At 41.7% G+C, this 19,707-nt stretch overlaps 1 protein-coding gene across 1 annotated transcript in view; it reads left to right on the forward strand.

The window, feature by feature from the left end:
* Positions 1 to 19,707, forward strand: part of zgc:77151 (AT-rich interactive domain-containing protein 5B) — a 43,010-nt gene that overhangs the window by 11,846 nt on the left and 11,457 nt on the right. Inside the window, exons 2-3 of the mRNA XM_005472323.4 lie at positions 9,096 to 9,248; positions 11,502 to 11,609. Of these exons, the coding sequence (XP_005472380.2) occupies positions 9,096 to 9,248; positions 11,502 to 11,609 (261 nt within the window). The remainder of the gene's footprint in view (positions 1 to 9,095; positions 9,249 to 11,501; positions 11,610 to 19,707) is intronic.

Genomic DNA, 19,707 nt, shown 5'->3' on the forward strand with positions numbered 1-19,707 from the left:
CAATTTAGCAGGGCTGTTTAAGCAGATATTCCCCCAAATTCTCACATAAGTGGTGCTTGTCCATGTTCTGTGATATTAAGCTGCTCACATCTATACTTACAATTATCATTGTGTTTCAGTGATGATGACTAAAGGAGCTAACACGACTCATTTGGAGCCAGTATCTGTATCTGAAGGTAGCTAACAGAAGCTGCTGAGCGCTAACGAGGCGCTGCCTAATTTAGAACTAGAAGACTCGGGGATTAGGCAGGAATGCAGCCTTCAAACAAACAGTCAGCATTCAAAACGGACAAATCTTTCACCGTGTGCATCGTCACCTTCTGCACGTCAAAATACTTGTTTGTCATGTATCTGCTGTCTGTTCTGTGACATGTTACATGTCTGTGCTGCTGACCTTCACCTGAAATTCCAGCTGCAGCCATCAAACAATCTAAAATCTCCCTCTGCAGAAGTGATGCAGGTTATTTAAAATCTAATAATTAGAGACGTCTCGGTCTCGCCTGTCTTTATCCAGTGTGTTTCAGACATGCTGGATTTGTTTTTCGGGACCAGATGTAGTGCAGAGCTGCGTTTAAGGACATGTAACACACACAGGCATGTTTCTGAGTCATTCATTGACATTGATGCGTTCGCAATGCTTCTTAAACCTCAGGTTTAACCCCATGCTGCATAAATGTAGCCCTGAAATCAGCTGTGAGCTCTTTAACATTCCTTTAAAAAACAAAACTTTGGTCTAATGCTGAAAGATGGAAATATGTTAATTTACTTTGTAAGTGTGTTTGGTTTTCTGTGACATGTGACCTGAATCATTCGCTCGATCAAGGAAGCTATTCTACATCGTGCTAATCCCACTTCCTGTCAATCCCACTGAACAGAAACAGCTGCAGTTCAGCTAACAGCGCTCATGAGTGAGGCCTCAATAAACAGCAGTGAATGGAGCTCAACAGTTAAAATAATAATGATAACCGCTCACTTCTACACAAAAAGTCCAGTTTAAAGAAGCACTCGCATCCTTTTTCTCACCATGAAGCTTTTTTTCCCATCAAACACTAGCCGTCTGCTAACGCGTGCTGATTGGTCGGTTAAGGATTTACCACAGCACACCCTCGCTCAATGATAACGAGATGTTATAAGCATAGCAAAGGCTAACAGAAGCATCCAGGTGTGTGGCCGAGGCAGATGTTTGTGATGGTTAAAGGTCACAGAAGTTTTCCGCTTCTGCTCGCTTCACCCGTTAAGCCAAAATGGCGGATGCCGTAAAGCGGGTTACGATGCTGTGATGTCGTTAATGCGATCTTAAAACAATAAAGATCATCATTTAAACTTTGAACAGTTTCTATCAAAAACACATAAAAACAGATGAAAACTGTTGAAACCGGGAGGTTTATTTTGATGTGTTTGGGGACATCTGTAAATTGCAGCTTCACTCTGTTGGACAAAGAAATAAAAGGTTATGCCAACTATTCTTTTCTACATTGTGACCTGTAATAGAATAAAATATTTTATTTTTTTGGATATAAATTCAATAAACATCTTACATATCAGCACCATGTATTTGTTATAGGCTCGTATCAAACAGTTAGACTTGTGTGACTGTTTTTATAAAGATGACTTTATCAGTGGAGAAAGTAATAGTTTGAAAATAAACATAGTTGTGTGGTTATTTATACATCAGAAGCCCACTTCTGCAAAACGTCTCTCTGATCTTAATAAAAATAACGTGATCTGAAGCTAAAACCTGAACTGAAACTTTGATCAGAAGTGCGTGAGCTGGAGTTTCCTTTGTCCAACGCTCTAACGCGTCTTTGAATGAGACACTCTGAAGCAACTTTAATCCAAAAAGCAGATTGGAAACTTGTTTTTTCATATGAATATTTATGTTCTGAATTGAGTCGAGGTTGTTGGTGCACGTTTCCTTTTCCTGTGGGTTTATCGGTGTGGAATAATCACACAGTCTGCTGACTGAAGCTGTGGCCCAGGATCCAAAATGGCAGCACAGGGCCCTCCTGATGGGCACAGATCTGGTGGAGTTGCCTCCTTCGGTTTCCGAGGTGTGTTTGGGTTTTGTAGTCTCAGCTCTGGGTCTCTCACACAAAAACAGAAACGGTGAAATCATAGCTGTGGGATTATTTGCCCAGCGGCGGGGACAGTGTTGGCTTTCAGACGTATGAACGTGCTCCAGGTGTGCTCGATTTATTGTTCCTGTCGTGTAAACACCCACGAACGGTGAGGGGTCGGCCGCGTAGGAGGTAAGACGTATATTAAATGCTTATTAACAGCTTATTAATGCACATTAAGAGGCTAATGGTGCGATTCTTACTGTACTGTAACAGATGGGTGATTTCTGCTTCATTTAGATCACATTATCTATATTTAATGACATTAAAGATTCAGTGACACATGGAAGGTTGGCAAGAGAAATGAGGAGACGTGGTCATGATGTCCTGGAGAAAATCTCTCACACTAATCAGAGACTTCATGTGCAGGGAGTTTTCAGCTTTCTTTGTCTAAATTAGAAACATCCTGTCTCAGACAGGAAACATAGTCGTGCATTTGTTATTTCCAGGCCGGACTATTGTAATTCCTTATCAGACCGCTCTAAAAACTTCCAGCTCATCCAGAATGAATTGTGCCAGGACTGCAGGCGTGGCGTTCTCAGGTTTTCCATCTGTCTGTTTAGACTTTAACAATAGTGGATGTTCACATTAAACATGGTTATAGTTTCAGATAATGAGGTCAGCGTGTGAACGTTTAATCCCCGTGAGCCAAACACTCAGCTCCAAACTGTGTTATTTTTACAAAGACGAGGGGATTTCCCAAAGGTGTTCATCTCAGGCTGTCACTGACTGCCGACCTGTCCGCGGTGAACTCCGCCTCTCGCCATGTGATCGTTTAGATTAGCTCCACCCTTCAACACTGTGAAAGAGTTTAAAGGTGCAATCAGTCTTTTTTTAGGTTATTTAATAGATAAAAAAAATAAATAGATGTATTTTATTCATAAATAACGTAGTTGTGTGGACTACATGTTTCAACAAACAAATGCATTGTCATAAACTTAAAGCAGGTTTGTGGAAGCCGCCATGTTGTCCCACCATATTTGAATACAGCGGCTGTGAAGGGCTTCTCTTTTCCGACTAGCTCGTCTCGGTGGAGGAGAAGAGCAGTTGTACCAACAGAGGCTAACGGCAGCTAACTGCTGCAAAAATGGCAGAGCTTACCGACAGAAAAGTTCAGCATGTCCTCAGAAACTCAGCGTCACTGTCATTGGTCACAAATGAGTTTGTCTGAATCACATGACTCCTATCAGACTCCTTTGCTGAGTGTTGGTCAGGTGCTTCTCACCCGGCATTGTCAGATGAGGTAAACAGTTCAAACTTTACCCACTGAAACTTCAAGAAGTCTCTGGACTTCCTGTGTCACGGGTTCGTCCAGAATCCCCTCTGTAAGTTTCATGGCTTACACTGTTTTTATATCACATGAATATCATATAACTGATAATGTGTCTGAACTGGGTAAAGCCTGCACTTCTGTCCTTTCACCAATGAAACGTTAGTTTCTGCTAACGCGTGCTGATTGGTCAGGTAAAGATTTGCATCCTTGTTGAGCGGCGCTTCTTTACAAAGGATGACTTAAGTGTGCAGTTAAAGCCCAACAGAAAGTTCAGTGTGCTGGTTTTGTTGGTTGAAGGTCACTGAAATCCTCCACAGCTGCTGGCTTCCTGCCCCAAATTAAAATGGCGCCTGCTGTGACATCCTGTATATTCTAAGGACACTTGTCTAAAATCTAGAATATATTTATTTATTTAACTTTATCTATTTTCTCAGACACTTCTACCAAAATATTTCCAGAATAAAAATGTTTATCACACAGAATTGACTTTGTTGTTCTACAGCTGAGATCCTGAGACGACCAAATGAGGGATTTCCTGTCTCTGTGACATCATACAAAGCTAAAAAAAAAAACTGCATGAAACTGAGCCCTTGTTCTTTCTGTAAGTTTTCAAAACAGGAAGTGCAGAGATTAGGTGTTTGTAAGTATTTAGAAGTTCTCTGGCCCCGCCCCCCTCCTTTTTACGAGGGGTAGCCAGTCAGATTTGACCCGAACACCACAGGAAGGTTAAAGAGAGGCAGAAGCTTAAGTGGCTTCTTTCAGGACGGTACATGAACTGGGGCTCTGCACCAAGGCTCAGTATAAATAAGTCAAAAGAAGGATTATTTCACACTGGTTCATGCAAAGCCTCTCATGTTAAAGCATATCTGCTTCAACATATCTACAGGTGATGATGTCATAAACTCGACTTAATAAAAGTTGTTGAGCTCAGAGTTTTTATTTTGGCTCCAATCAGATTCACACCTTTGAATATGACTTGGTCACATGGCTGGAGCCGCTAGCAGGAACAGTTTGGAGTAACCCTGCACATTACAGAGGCTGGATGATTAACTACAGCAGATGAGTTTATGGTGGCTTTCTCCTAAACATGTGTCCTTCGTGCTGCCGCAGGTGAAAGAGAAAGTAAAACCGCAGGAAAATGCTGCTCCAGCTGCTGTTTGTGTGTTTTTAATGTTTCAGTGAGTTTCTGGCATTTTAAATCAAACTTTGAACGCTTCCTTCACGCAGAGATGTTTAACATGTTGACAGTGTCGTCTCTGAGTGGAGTTTCCACGCGGGGAAAGGTGGCACGGCTCCATCGTCAGAAGTGTCGATATGTGCAGAGTTTATGGCTCAAACACGCCCTTGAAAATGTGGGGAGGACTCTGAGCTCTGTGTAGGCATTTCCTTTGAGTTTGACTCCATCACTGAGGTATCAGGCAAGTCTAATATTAGGTCAGTGAATTGTCACAACATTTATTGACTTCAAAGAGGCTTCATGTGTTTATGGGTCTGAAATTATTTAAAAAAAAAAAAACAGGAATAAGGTCTGAAGACTGTTGTTTTTGGACTGGGAGAGCAGCAGTGTGTCATGCGGGCTGGTTTGCAGCCTCGGTGATTGTTTAACCCAGTTTAACCTGCAGGAGTTGCTCCACGCTCGTGTGACTCGTTTTCCTGCCAGGAGCTGCGTCAGCGATGACGAGCTCTTTAAAGGCTTGCCAGAAAAACGTGCTCGTGTTCGGAGGTTGTTTTTAAAATGGTTCGATCCGCGCCGCCTTTTTTGTGTGTCCAGAACTTTGTTGCCGATCTGGTTATGAGGGCTTTGATAAGACACAAAACTGGAGAAATTGGAGTTGTTTCAGGAGGTTTTTGGCGGCTATAACAGATGATGTCAGCCGTTTGTTGGTGTACTTTGAAGCGTCGGGTTTACCCTCACAGCCGTCGCCGGGCGGAGCGCTGAGTCATGCTTCAGGTTACTTTGTGGTTCCCGATGGGAGGAAATTCTCCTGGATGGGTTAAACTATTACACCGAACACGGTGTTCCCGCCGCATCACGGCCTGCAGGGCCGTCAGAGACGGCTGCACAGCAGGAAGATGAGCCTGGTTTCTAACCACACAGAAGCTGTGAACCTTTAGATTTTACCCAGAATGCAGTTGAGCGGCTCAAAGATCCAGGACACCAAAGCTTATTTCAGACGGACATTAAACTGCTTCCTCCGACAGATCCCGTGATGCTGACGCTCAGAGCAGATTTTACCTTTAGCTTGTGTAGAGTTGATTTTATTGCAGTTTAAATGTGTTTTTAAGCTCTGAAATTTCAGTGGATAACGTGTTACACTTCAACGTCCTGTAACTCTGAAAATATTTACTGTGCAAAGGTCGCAAGTAGGGATGGGTATCGTTTAGGTTTTATCCGATACCGGTGCCAAACCGGTACTTTTGAAACGGTGCCGGTGCTTAAACGGTGCTCAAACCGGTGCTTAAAGAATGGAGAACACAAAATTGGTCCAAAAACCTCTCATGTTTAACTGTTTTCCACTTTTTCTTTGGTCATTTTAGCCTTTTTGGCCAGGGTGAAGGGAGTATCTGCCATCAAACAAGAAGACAGCCGCATGTAACTATGACGGTGTTTGCTAGTTCACCTTACATGCATTAATGTAATAACGTGGTTAGCGTACTCAACGTTAATTACACACGAACAACATGAAGCTACTCACGCAGAGGAGAACGGCTGCTGCTGCCATCGTCATCCTCATCATTTCTGCTACGCTGGCAGGGCTAGGGGCCAGGACTCTCCTCTTCGGGTTTTTGGGGGATGTTGCTAACTCCGGGTCCGATAACAGGCACCACACCCGCAGTAGATGTGCACGGCGTGAGGTCTCGCAGCAAGCTATCAAACACGGCGCATTTCTCGGCTTTAAAAAAAAAAACGCTATGCGTCTCCAGGTGTTTCATCAGATTTGAGGGGTTACCCAGGGGCGGATCTAGAGAAATTTTCTTAGGGTGGCAAAATCAAAGCCATTTTTCCCCCCAAACACATATGCAGGTGGTTACATATGGTTAAAATGATTCAAATCCAGTAAGTATACACGTTATAGTCTATAACTTAATTATTGTCTGTAGCCCACATAATTACAGACTTTAGTTACATAAAACATGTGAGTTTTGATGTTATGTACTGTATAGCTTGTATAATAAATTAATATGTAGCCCAATAAGTATAAAATCCAGAAAGCTACACAACATGGGGCGGTTCATTTACAAACACAAGTCTAACTTAAGTTTCACACTGTTTTTTGTTAGAAAACAGTCACATTGTTACAGCTTAAATTACACAAAATGTCAGAAATCTGCACTGTCATGAACAAAAATTTAAACCTAATTTTTCATGATTTGTTGGATTAACCCACTGAGGTCTGAAATACAACCGGTATCTTTTCAGCTCAACTGAATTTAGTTGTTTTTCACTGACATACTGCATTAGTATTACTGATCTGAAATCACACAAAGAACTTAAAATCCTAGAAGTATTTTTTTACTGTAAAAAAAGCCACAGACACGTTGAGTAAATTTTTATAACTTGAAATGCAAATATAAATTCTACATTTTGTAAACATATACAACTATTTCTCTAAAAATGCAGCCAATACACCTGCTGTTTTTTTCATTTTGTACAACCATTTAAAACTATTACTAAAACTAAAATGAGAGAACAATGGTTTCGGAATAAGAGGCCCCACAAATGATGTGTGCCAGTAAAAAAAAACAACGTTTGTCCACCAAAAGACAGAAGAGCACAGGGACAAACCTGCAGGCCTGACAGCAGCAGGTGTATCACTCCGCTGGTTTTCTACTTAGTGACACTGTTTACGTTGCAAATGTGCCTTAGTGACATTCATTAGTGCCCTCACTGACACACACAACAAAACGACTACACAACAGAACAGCTACACAAGACAACACAACACACTAAGTATACACTCCACACTAAACGTCACAAATCTCCCACATCTAAAACTCTCTCTCTCTCACTCGCTCGCTCTGTCTCGCTGCCGTTACCGTCACTCCCAAAACTCTCCCCTCTTCCTAAACAACAAAATCCCACGTTGACTTTTTTTTAAATTGGTCGACATGGTGCATTTTCCACCAATAGGAAAGAGGTGGCTTCTTTTCCTTTCTTTACTGTTTTCGCGCTGTCCTTAGAAAACGCTTAAAACCCACACACACACACACACACAAACGTGACGACAGTATTTAGAAAAAGGCGTGGCTTATATATATTATAACTCTGGATTTACTGGCCTGTAATTAAAATTTAAAAACTTTGAAGTCCGAATTTTCAATCTGGGCTGAAACAGAGACTCAGCGTGGCTGCAGCTTGTTGCTATGTCAGCTTAGATCAGTCATGTGATTTGGAGGTGCAGCGTGTCCGTGAACCACAGAGGGTTAATAACACTCACCTTCCTTCCATTTCCAGAGTGTAACATCCAACCACCTGTGTAAAATCCAAAATTCCCATGGTGTTGTTCAAAATGTGTTCTGGCACAATCATAAGCATCGCTTGCTACTGAAAACGAGAAAAAAGCCGGTCCTGCTATGGGCTGAACCATTTGTTAATGGTGGAGGGGGGGACACTATGCAATATATTCAGTTTTAGCATTTATATTCACTGTTGACTGTAACTACGCTCAAACTGTTAATGCTATCTTATTTTAATAAACAACACTGTCATATGCAAAACTGGGGTGGCAAGGGATCATTTTAGGGTGGCACTTGCCACCCCATGCCACCCTTCTAGATCCGCCCCTGGTGTTACCTCCTTTGACAGTATCACAGTATCAGCTTAAAGCACTTGTTGCAGGCTGCTGAGTTTGCATCTTTTGCTGTGAAGTACAGCCAGACTTTTGACCGCTTCGCCTTGGGCGTTTTTAATCTGTAGCTCTGCTCTAAAAGAACGTACGTACCTGGCCCCGCCTACTATCCTCGGAAACGTAAAATGATTGGCTAGAATTGGCTCAGGAAAAATAAAGCACCGAAATGTGCGCTGCTTTTCGGTCTGGCTACTACCGTTTATGTCAGAACCGGTGCCATCATGGCACCGGACACCGGTACCCATCGCAAGTCATGAAATATAGTGACGTTAATGTCCAGCGAAAAAATTCAGCTGATTTTATAAAGTTTTCTCAGATCTGTTTGGTTTTTATGAATGACTTCTTTGTTAAAACACTTGAGTGCAGTGTGATGTTACAGGAAGTCTCACTGAGACACAGATTACAGGTTTGAAGGTCCGATCCAGTTAAATCTGTGCATTCACATTCTCTCACCTAGAAATACAAAAACATGCACATGACATTAAAATGAGGACGGAGATTAACTTTAAACAAAAGATTTTCAGTTTGAATTTTGGGACACTCAACGATGGGCTGATAAGTGCTAAACAGTCATTCATCATCATCATGATGTTTTCTCCTTCTTTCTTATATGTCAATAAATTTGTTTTCATAAACATATTTTACATTTTTAAATGTGAAATCACCTTTTCTTTTTTTTTTTACCTGTAAAAACAAAAATGTGCAGATTTTTCTTTGACTGTTATTCGATTGTTGTGTCTTTTACATTAATTTAAATGATTGTAATATTTTTTCCTGATATCAGTGTTTCTGCAGAACACTCCTGTGGGGGTGAGGTTCAGGCTGTAACTCTCTCTGCTGTTTTCTGTCTCTCAGTGGTTGGGTGCTCCCTCCTGCCAGCGAGGCAGTTACGCCTTCTACAAGTCGGTTAGCAGCCGAGCTCAACCCGACGGGCCCGTCCAGCTGTGGAAACTCGGCGAGTTTTACTTCATCCGCTGTGGACCGCAGGATCCTGTGTGCATCGCCGAGGTGAGATAGCTTCACCGAGGCGGTTGAGAGGCGGTTACGAGGGGCAGAAGAAGACTGTAAACAAGGGGGAGGAGCTAAAACGGTTTCCTATTGCAGTCTGAAAGTAAAAATAAGGAGCTGGACCTGAGCAGAATGGATCACTGAGGCATGGCCAGTGTATATAAATATGAATGTTAGCATTTAGCATCGTAGCCACTAAGCCTTCATATAAGGACAGCAGATATGAAGACTGTGGGAGAACTCGAAACACTACAGATGGCGGCTGTCCCGCTGTTGCCCCCCAGAGAGCCAATCAGCAGCCAGAAACAGGAATATATTAGCTGTTTCTGTGTTGAGCTTACAGGAGGAGAAAAAAGCTAAAACTCGCTTTGAAACAAAAACGTGAAAAGTTTGAAGTTTTGGGGGTTTTGAGCATCGGTCCTTTAAACGAGCACAGAAACTGATGCTACAGCCCCTAATGTTAGTTTGAGATGAGAACATCAGCCAGGTCAAAGTGCCTGCCTCTGAGGTCCTACACTTCCCATAATGCATGTGTGTGACATCACTGATGTCATGTAAACTTCACTCCTTTTCTGAGTGTTTTGCTGAGTTGGCGCTGATGATGTGTCGCCATCCTGCTCTGCTTCCTGCTTCCTGCCTTACGTGAGCTAATCAAGACTACTATCATGTTTTATTGAGTCCCACAGCGAGGCTAAATTTAGTCAATTTAGGTCGTGGGCTGAGCCAGTGAGCACTCGTGTGATGAGATTACTTTGTATTTAGGCTGATGGTATTGATGGAAGCTAATGAAGGATGAGAGGTGATTGTAAAAGGCTTCCTACATACTGAGGCTGTATCGGTCACTCCACAGGCAGGTGGGCCGTAAGCTGCCAGTGTGAAACAAGCTGTTTGAGCTCCTCCCCCTTTAAGCCAGGTCACTTATGTTTGGCAGCCCCTCGTGAACAGTGGAGCTCAGAGCTTTAAATGTATTTCCTCTTATTTTTGTGACGTTAACCTGCTGCTTACTTTTCATTCTGTCGCGCTCTTAATCCAAAGTGAAGTCAGCACATTAAACCAATCAGCTTTGATGGTTAGGAGAGATGGATAAATGCTTCAGTCAAAACTTTCAATAGCTTCTGCACATGCTCATTAGCATTTTTCTCTGTGGCTTAAGCTTCAGTGTTTCAACTCGGCCAATCGACACCTTAAAAGAAAATAAACTCGCCTTTAATCCGTCTTTAATCTGTCTTCTGGTTTTCATGGTTTAACCTTCGCCCAGTTTCAGCGTTTCCTCTGTTTTTGGTCTCCACCAGCTTCTAATAGAAGTATTAGAGAAAAGCTTTACTTTGAGCGCCACATGTGACAAAGAAAATTGTCAGACTGTTTATTTTTATTATTGCTTGTTAATAAAAGCCTGAGTATGTTATGTCATTTCAGCAAAAACTCAGTCTGAAGAAGCTTTGATTGTGATTCTGTAAATGCTGCAGAGGAGCCTTTAAAGTGTAATAATGGTTTGTAATAGTGAATCTGAAACCTGTTGAAACGAGGGCAGCTTCTGCAGAGGCACAAACGCAGAGCTGGCTGCACACCAGCTGCATGCTGGGAGGGGAAATGGGAATCAGGACCAGGCCACAGGGAGGCTGCAGGATCGATCCAGGAAGCAGCTCGTCTAAATGTGATGAAGTCATTCATAAAATGTGAAGAACTTTTGGTTTCTCTTTCTTAGAAAACACTGTGTGCAGTTTCAGGAGTATTTATGTTCAGGTAAATGTCTTAAATAAATGTTTTCTGTTTTTCACCACAGAACACAGTTTAGTAATTGCGCTGTAAAAAAATCACTTGAACTCATGTCGGGGGCTTCACGTGTTGCTGTGCTCGGTCCGACTCCCTCTGCATGACCCAGTGAAGCCAAACAAAAACTCTCCTGAAAGATTGGCCCAGAATCACGTCTGACCTCCAAACCTGCATGGCGTTTCAGCTCCGTGCACGCTCGCGTAATGTTGTCTGCCGCCTGTGCCGGGACAAAGAGTTCCTGCAGGCTTAATCTTCAGGTGCACAGTAGAGGTGTGAAAGGCTCAAATTCAAAGGCTCTGTTGTAATAACTGATAAAGCTGATGGTGGACAGACTGTTTAATATTTAGGGCCTCGGTATCAGCGACTCAGCTCGAAGGCAGTCGGTGGTTTTTAGGCTGATGCTTCTGTGTGGAGGCTGTAAATGTAATAAATCAGTCAGAAACATTGAAAAATAACCGTTGTGTCCTTCGTGTGCATCAGGTGACCTTACTGTGGGAGGACCAGACCCGGCACCACCTGCTGGCCAGTGCCAGACTCTACTTCCTGCCTGAGGACACACCGAAGGGCCGGACCAGGGAGCACGGAGAGGTGAGTCACCTCCCTGTCAGTTTATTTATATGAAGTGCAGCCACCACACCGCCGCCACGGCCTGAAGCTACTGATGATGCTTAAGGCTGTAACAGCCTCCGTGTTCTTATTTATGGATTTAAACTTGCAGTACTGCTCTCCTGCCAACTCCAGCTTTTAGTTTCTCATCTGTTTTTGGTCTTTATCAGCTTCCTTAGCTCATTTTTAATGTGTTTCATCTCTGTGTCTGGTTCCCACCAGACTGATGGATTTATTTGACCTCTAGCCCAGTTTTTACTGCCAGTTTTTGGTCTCCACCAGCTTCTAGGAACATCTGACCTTTTAGCTACAAACCTTTCCACTTTCGCCAAAGTGCTTGCTTATAGAGGGACATGTGATGTATAAATTCATATATATAGATAAAATTGAATTGAACTGACACGTTTGTTTCTGAGGTGGAATTGTTGCGAATAGTTCATGCGTTCATCTTGTCTTGTTTGGACTGTTGCTGTTCCTCATTTACACGTCATCTTTAAATCTCAGCTTCTCCTAAAAATGCTGATCTTGTATCTTTCCAGCTTCAAAGCCTCGTCATTGGCTTCATGTTGGCTTCAGAGTCAATTTTAACGTTCAGCTCTTTCCCCCATGAAGACGAGTTTTGACCCCTCAGCATGTATATCCATGTAGTTGTGGTTTGATGACCATTAGAATAGTTTCCAGGTTTTTCCAAGGGTCGTTTGGTTCTATTAGCAGCCTGAAATATGTCAGAAGCTGCTCAGCTCACATAGGGTTACTCCTAGTAGGCTTTCAGGGGGTAAAGAGTTAAAGCGCAGAGTATATCTCAGAGCTTTTATTGAGCCACTCGCCTAATCGATCCCTTCAGTTTTAAAACACGAGGACTTCGGGCCCTCGAGTTGGTGGCTCACAAACTCTGGGATGAGTTTTCCTCAGTTATTCATTGTTTTGGATTCAGAGGTTTAGAACTGGTCTAAACGGGAGTGCTGAAGCCTTTGGGTAACTATGTATCTGACCTTGTGGCGTCTGTGTCTGATTTATTGTTTTATCTGTTTTTCCTTGGTGACCTTGTCTATGAAAGTAGCATTATGTATAAACTTTACCTCATGTTTGAATCCTGATAACTTGAGAAATGCAGGAGATATCCCAGTGTAATCATCAGGTTTAAAAACACATTTAAACTCAGCTAAAAACTGCAAACAAATCAACTTTGATCCAAGTCAAAGTCTGAGGATCAGCATCATGCTTTAAATAAACAGCAGCAGTTTGAAGTCAGTGATGCAGAGAAACAGAAGCTTGTTTGATCTGATTTCTGATAATTCACCAAAGGAAAAATGTAAAAAGTGCATTCTGGGTAAACTTTGTGTGACAGGTGGCTTTTTAAAAGAAATTTCCTTTTACCAACATTTTAATACGAGACTCATCTTCTGACCCTGATTCTCTCTGGATCGATATCAATACTTCCCTCACACTCGTCACCCAGTGATTCTTGAGATAAGGGACAAAACATGTCCGGCAGATAAAACCCAATTTTGTGGTTAAAAATATGCATACAGGTGATAACCCAACTGCCTAAAAGACAAACCAAGGCAACGTTTATACAACAAAAGTATGATTTTGTATTTTTTATAAATATATATTTATTTTAAATGGTACAATACATTATCCGTACCTTAAAAATCCATTGTCCAGAAGCAGGTGTGATAATATTAACATACAGAAAAAAAATTAAAAATAATGTAAAATTAACATCATGGCTCTCGTCACTAAGTATTTAAGTCAATACCTTATATAATATCAAAATATGCAATTGAAAATGTATTTTTACATATTTTTTTTAAGTGATTAAAATCGTGTCCAGAGTTTTTGTCAACACCATCAGATTTTTTAAAAGTACAAAAAAATCAGGAGTTATTGTGGGTAGCTTAGACTCTGAGGACCCCTTTACCACTTCCTGTTTGATACACATGCCATTTATTGCATACCTTTCTGATAAAACTCTGTGTCACCACCATAGTGCGTCAACACCACAGTCGATGTAATGCAAGATTTTATTTTTTTTTTTTTGTAAAAAGAGCTTCATTTAGGTAGATTGTAGAAGCCATAAGCATCTGATGAAAAACAAGATGGCTTCTGTCAGAAAAACATGTGTTATGAGAGACAGTAGGGTGTTTTGTCAACACCATCAGGATTTTTGTCTGACGGTGTTGACCCTTTTTCTAATGGTGTTGACAAATGTCACAAAAGTGTGCTCTTCATCAATTATGTTAAGTTATTTTTATTAATATTTCAGATATTTTACTTCCTGTGTATTTCACTGATATTTCTGCTTCACAGATGTGTCAAATATTATCAAATTCTCCTCATCTTGAATCTCATTGTTGAAACTGTAGGAAAATGCTTAGTCCTCTGCATTTAACCCATTCACTCAGTGATGCAGTGGGCAGCTACCAATCCAGGATAGCCGCTGTTCGTTGGATTTGAACGCCCAACCTTCCGATCATGTGGCGAACACTCCATCTACTGAGCCATCTCTGCCCCGAGAGCTGGTCTTTAAGTGATGATGTATGAATCCTGCTTCTGGGCCTAAACTACTCTGTGTTTATTAAGCCTGTTGTGCTGTTAAAATGTTTTAATGCTTTTTGTCTTGTTCTATTACATCTGAACAAGCCCCTAAAAACAGTCAGTGATCACTGTCAGCCTAACCATCGGGAACCCTCACGTTAACTTTTATCAAGTGGAAAAAAGTTAGCGTTCATCCTCCAGCTTCACTGTCTTTATGTTATGCTAACATAGCTGTGTCGCTAGTGATCACGTAGCACATCATTATATACCAGCTAGCCCAACTTTAGTAACCCTACAAACGTCACTGCTGTTTAGTTTTCTGTCTTCATTTATGTTGGAAGTGATAGCAGAGCTGGTGTATCATGTTTAGGTGGAAACAAGCAATCTAACTTATAACTCTGTTAAATTTCATATATCCTGTTTTCATGGATGCCTGGATGTTACACCTGGTAGAGCAGCCACACTGATCATTTTATTAAAGATGAAAGAATTTAGACAGTTTGTAACTCTCAGTGATGCCGCAGAGTTCCTTTGACTTTGGGATCTGCAGCGGAGTTTGGACCTGGAAACAGCTAATGACGTCAGACTTAATGGCTGGATAGCATCTCTATTGCTTAATGCATAATTGTGCTGTGAATATTCATCCTTAATCTGTAAAAAAGCATCAGGTTCAGAAAAACTATAGTAATTACAAAATGGTACATTTCAGGCTAGAATAGCAAAGGGGAACCTGTCAGTAGAGGAACGGAAGAGAAGGAACAGGGATGATGAAAAAAGGAGAAAAAAATTAACAGCCAGCCCGAGTTGAAGAAAGAGTTTCTCATAAAGGGAAAGATGGAGAAACAGAGTGAAAGAGGGGAAAAATAAAGGACATCAGTGATCTGAAAGGAAGAGAAAAAAGGCAGAAGAGAAGGTTTTGGAAGCACAGAGAGACAAAAGGAGAGAAAGTCCAGCAGGATCTAAACACACAACCACAGAGTACTTTAGGAATCAAGGAGGAGCAGGCAGCTACTTGCTGGTGAACTATTAAGATGTAGAACTTGACATGTGCAAAAACAGAATTGTCATGATGTGTCTTTGTAATATTACAAAGGTTGTTAAGGTTTAATGGTCATTTAGAAAGAAATAATATCTTGTTTTCTACTAGTGTGTCACCACCGTCAGCACCTTGTCAACTCCATAATATGAAGTTTTGGTTCATTTTTCTCTTTTGGAGAACCACATATTTTCCTCCCTCATGATCTTCCAATAAAAATATGTAATTTTCTCAATAAATGTGTCATTTGCACGCTGCTAAAATATGATTGTTTCATATAGAGATTAAATACAAGCTTCTGAAAATATGTATGACTGTAACTCTAATAATAAAAAAGCCAAAACAATCTTACTTTTAAATGTGGTATAATTACTTCGAAAACATATGTGCATAAACAATAGAATAGAGAAGCTGCTAATAGTCAGAATAGCTGAAACAACTTAATTTAAAATATATTTCTTTGTGTCTGACGGTGTTGACAAAAACCTTGCACTTCTCCAGCAAAAACATAAATTATTAAAAAATGTTACACCTGGGAGATTGTACCAAAACATGGTGAGACAGCCAAAACTTTGTGTAACAATTATATGTTAACATGTTTTTGAAAAATCAAAAAATATATTTTAGAAAATTAAAACCTGTTTTGTCCCTAATCTCAGGAATCACTGCACCTATTACAGCTCATCTGAGTCATTTCCAACCCGAACAGGAGATCTAATCTCCCGGGGCCTCCTCGGAGCACACCTGGAACAGCTCCCCTGAACGTGCCCTCAAGACATCCCAGTCAGATACCCGAACCACCTCGAGTTCTCCTGTCGATGTGATTTAGACCTCTGCAGGGAGTCTTTGCAGAGCCTACAGCGTAACCAAACCAAGCTACGTCCCTGAGGTTTTTCCACGTCTTTGTACGTTCCCTCACGTCAGAATGGATCTCGTTGAATCCGTACACTGAGGCGATGATTGTTAAGCTCTGAAGCTTAAATTCAAACACTGCTGTGGAAAAAAGCCGAAAGTGCGCAGGAAGAATCGACGGTGTTGAACAGGCCAATCACAACAGCTGCAGACGGCCTCAACCCGACGTGTAGTTACATTTCTCGGGAGGTGGACACCAGCTTATGGCGTCCAGCAGCGCGTCAAAGAAAAACTCATTTCCACTATTTACATCCACCATCTCGTTCTTTCGGCCATGAGCTCGTGGTCATAACTGAGGATAGAAAACTGATGGCTGAATCGCAGATGTGATGAAAATCTCTGCTATAACTTTCAAATATAGTCGACTTCCATCCATCCTGGTCCTGGAGGAGCTTTAATTTGAAAATCATGGACAGACATCCTGAATCGCTGGAAAATATGAATTAAAAATAAACGCCTCACCATCTTATATGTTGAGGGCCTGTAACTGCAAATATTTGTAGTATGAAGGTAAAATTGGCTTCATTAAATATTCTAATGATTACCCTTTAATCTCCATCTTTGGTCTCCGTCAGCTTCTACTGCGGAGAAGACGCCATTAGAGTCATGACTGCCGAGAAGGAAACTGTAATTCCTGCAGAGTGAGCGTCCCCTCGTGTAATCTGGGAAAGGCTTCAACAACATCCATTAATAACCTTGTCACAGGAACACTGCCTCCTTCTCTTTTTAATCCAAACACTCTGAGCAGGCTGACCTTCGGACGGCGTCTCCTCGTGCTGATAAAAAAGTCTTAATGTGACTTTTTTCTTCTGTACTGCTAAAACAAACGAGCATTCAGGAGCAAACCTTAACGATATTTTCCATCTGCTCGCTGCTCTCCGCAGCCCGATAGCATTTCATGATCAGCTTAATGAACGTGCTGGTGTCTGAAGGCACGAGTTATACACAAGTGCTGGATTAAAAAACGAGCAGATGTCAGAGGAGAGAGAGAGAGAGGGTCAGATGTGTTTTTGATTAACACAGTTCACATGCAGGCTGCAGCTCAGCCTCCACATTATAAAAAGAAACCTCTGGGAATGAGGCTAATGCATTACCCAAATGTAAATCCTGTGACTTGTCTGCAACCAAATTTTCCACATTTTCAGTGGAGATATTCCACCGTAGACGTAGATGTTTGCAGAAAACAGCTTTTTATGGGACTGGCTGCTTTTAAAATGAGAGATTTTTACTTTAACTCACTAAGTTTAATCAGAAAGCTGAATTTCTAATCTGTAAAAGAGCAGTTAGAGCTGCTCATTTGTCAGGACAGTGTGTGAGATTTGTGAGATTTTGCTTGGGTGTGTGTGTCTGCAGTGCACGTGGGTCATTTGTAGACCTTCACAGTAATAAATACACCTGAAATCATCTTTGCATTCAGTTTTCCTGTCATTTAAACCCCATGTGGAGCTGTGAGCTCAAAACTGCATTTATGACAACATTTTTAAAACTATATGAGGGGAAAAAACCCTAAAATTACATTACCACTTCTTCTTTTCTCACAAAGCCTGTGGGAGCTACAGCTGAGGGCCTGCAGAGCCACGGGTGGCCGACCTCTGACCTAACCACAGCTCTGTAGGCACCTAACCGGAGTTCATTAACCCTTTAAACCCACCAAACGTCACCGCTCTCTGTAGGTTTCCTTTTTACTAAACATCCAGTCTTACTGGAGCCATACAGAAAATGGTAAACTTGGTCACACGACAGCCGGCTGTCAAACACAGTATGGATACGAATCTGCACCAACATCCTGTCTGTGATTCCTCTGGTCCACCACAGTCTGCATGAAATACGACAATTTGTCTGCAAACACTCCCAACTTCTCACTGAAACTGTGGAAGTGCAGCGCAAACATAAACTGGATGTTGGCCTTCAAAGTAAAAGTTGTCTTACTGCTGCCACCAACATGTTTCACAAAGAAAACTTTTATTTTGAAGGTGAGAAAACGGTTTTCAGTGCAGCATCATCACAGCCAGTTTCATCCTCAACCACTCAGCAGCTGGTTTTCACGTGGTTCCAAACTCGGGGTGGGTTTAAAAAATCGATTTTCCCGATTCAAATCGATTTCAGCTTGAATAAAGCGAAATCGATTCATTCAATCCTGAATCGGTTTTTAGTTATAAATGTATTTTGCCAGAAATGCCAGAATCTCAGGTTAAAGCTCACAAAACTATTTCAACAACCGCCAAACAGCTAAAACAGTAACCGTGAACACAAAACGGACCCGACGCATCAGAATCTGTGAGACGTCGGCTTTCTCACGCCGTCAGGGCTGAAAGCCGACAGCTCACAGATTCTGATGCTGCAGCTTTCGTCTCTCAGACCAAAGATTCACTGAACCAGCAGCAAAAGATCAAAACTACACTTCACATCTGAAGAAGTTTTGCTTCCGCCAGGATAAAATCACACTTCCTGCACAGCTCGCTCTCTCTCAGTGTACTCAGGGACCAGTTTACCATAAAAATCTGTTTTCTGCATTATTCACTTGCTTGTTATGTCTACCGTTGTGTACAGCGCTGTCGGCCGCTGTTTTTTTTTTTTTTTTTTTTTAAATGACCTCCAACAAGAAAGCCTCATTTCTGCTGTTCAATACCAAAGAAACTTTTTAAAATGATGCCAAATTGCAGAACTCTCAGCTGTGTCTCTAATCAAACCTCTGTGACTTTGCTTCACTTCAGCAGCATCAGGTCATGTTTATATGTTGATTCAGGTTTTCTTCAGTTTTTGTTCTACTGCAGAATCTTTTAAAAATTTATTATTAATTAATTTTTTTGAGTTTATCTCCTTCATGTTTTTCTTGTTTTATCCTCGGTTACTTTGACCCAAAGTCATCTGCTGTGATGCTGACACCTCTGAAGTCTGATAAGTGTCCGCTTCGTCTTATATGTAGATATAAAATATGGATATGTGATGATAAATGATCAGAATTATAATCTGTGAAAATTGTCTGAGTCAGAATTGAATCGAATCAGTTATAGAAATCAAAATTGATACCCAGCCCTGTCCCTGACCAGTGTCCAGGCCTGCGTGACTGAGATGATGATGATGATGATGATGATGGTTTTATTGGAGCTCAGCGGTTCCTCTGTGTTTCTGATTTTGGGACCTGAGGAGCGTTTGGAGCCGGGTATTGACGGTTTGTGCCTCAGTGAGTCTTCAGGACTCGTTGGTGGTGTTGGACGCAGCAGGCAGAAGTGCCGGAGTGACGCTTACACGCTGCTTCATGTGTTCATTATCTATGCAGCCGATTAGCTGACGTTAGCAGAGTGGCTTTTATCCGCTGAGCGTGTGCTCGGCGTTCTCGTTGAACCAGCTGAGGTGCAGGACAGGACGTGTTGTGAGTTAGATAAGGAAACAGGAAGTGTAACACGGCTCTTACACTATGAAAAATAAATTCCTGCCTCTCAGTCTCTCGTCTCCCCTTGCAGGACGAGTGATTTCAGATGTGGAAGCTCGGCGTGTTTTTCAGTCGAGGGTCTTGTTTATTCATGACTCCTGCAGAGCTCCTCCTTTGCGGTGCTAATGAGCTCACACCTGGCTGCAGCAGGACTGCCA

The sequence above is a fragment of the Oreochromis niloticus genome, linkage group LG10, assembly GCF_001858045.2.
Source record: "Oreochromis niloticus isolate F11D_XX linkage group LG10, O_niloticus_UMD_NMBU, whole genome shotgun sequence".
Classification (NCBI taxonomy): Eukaryota; Metazoa; Chordata; class Actinopteri; order Cichliformes; family Cichlidae; genus Oreochromis; species Oreochromis niloticus.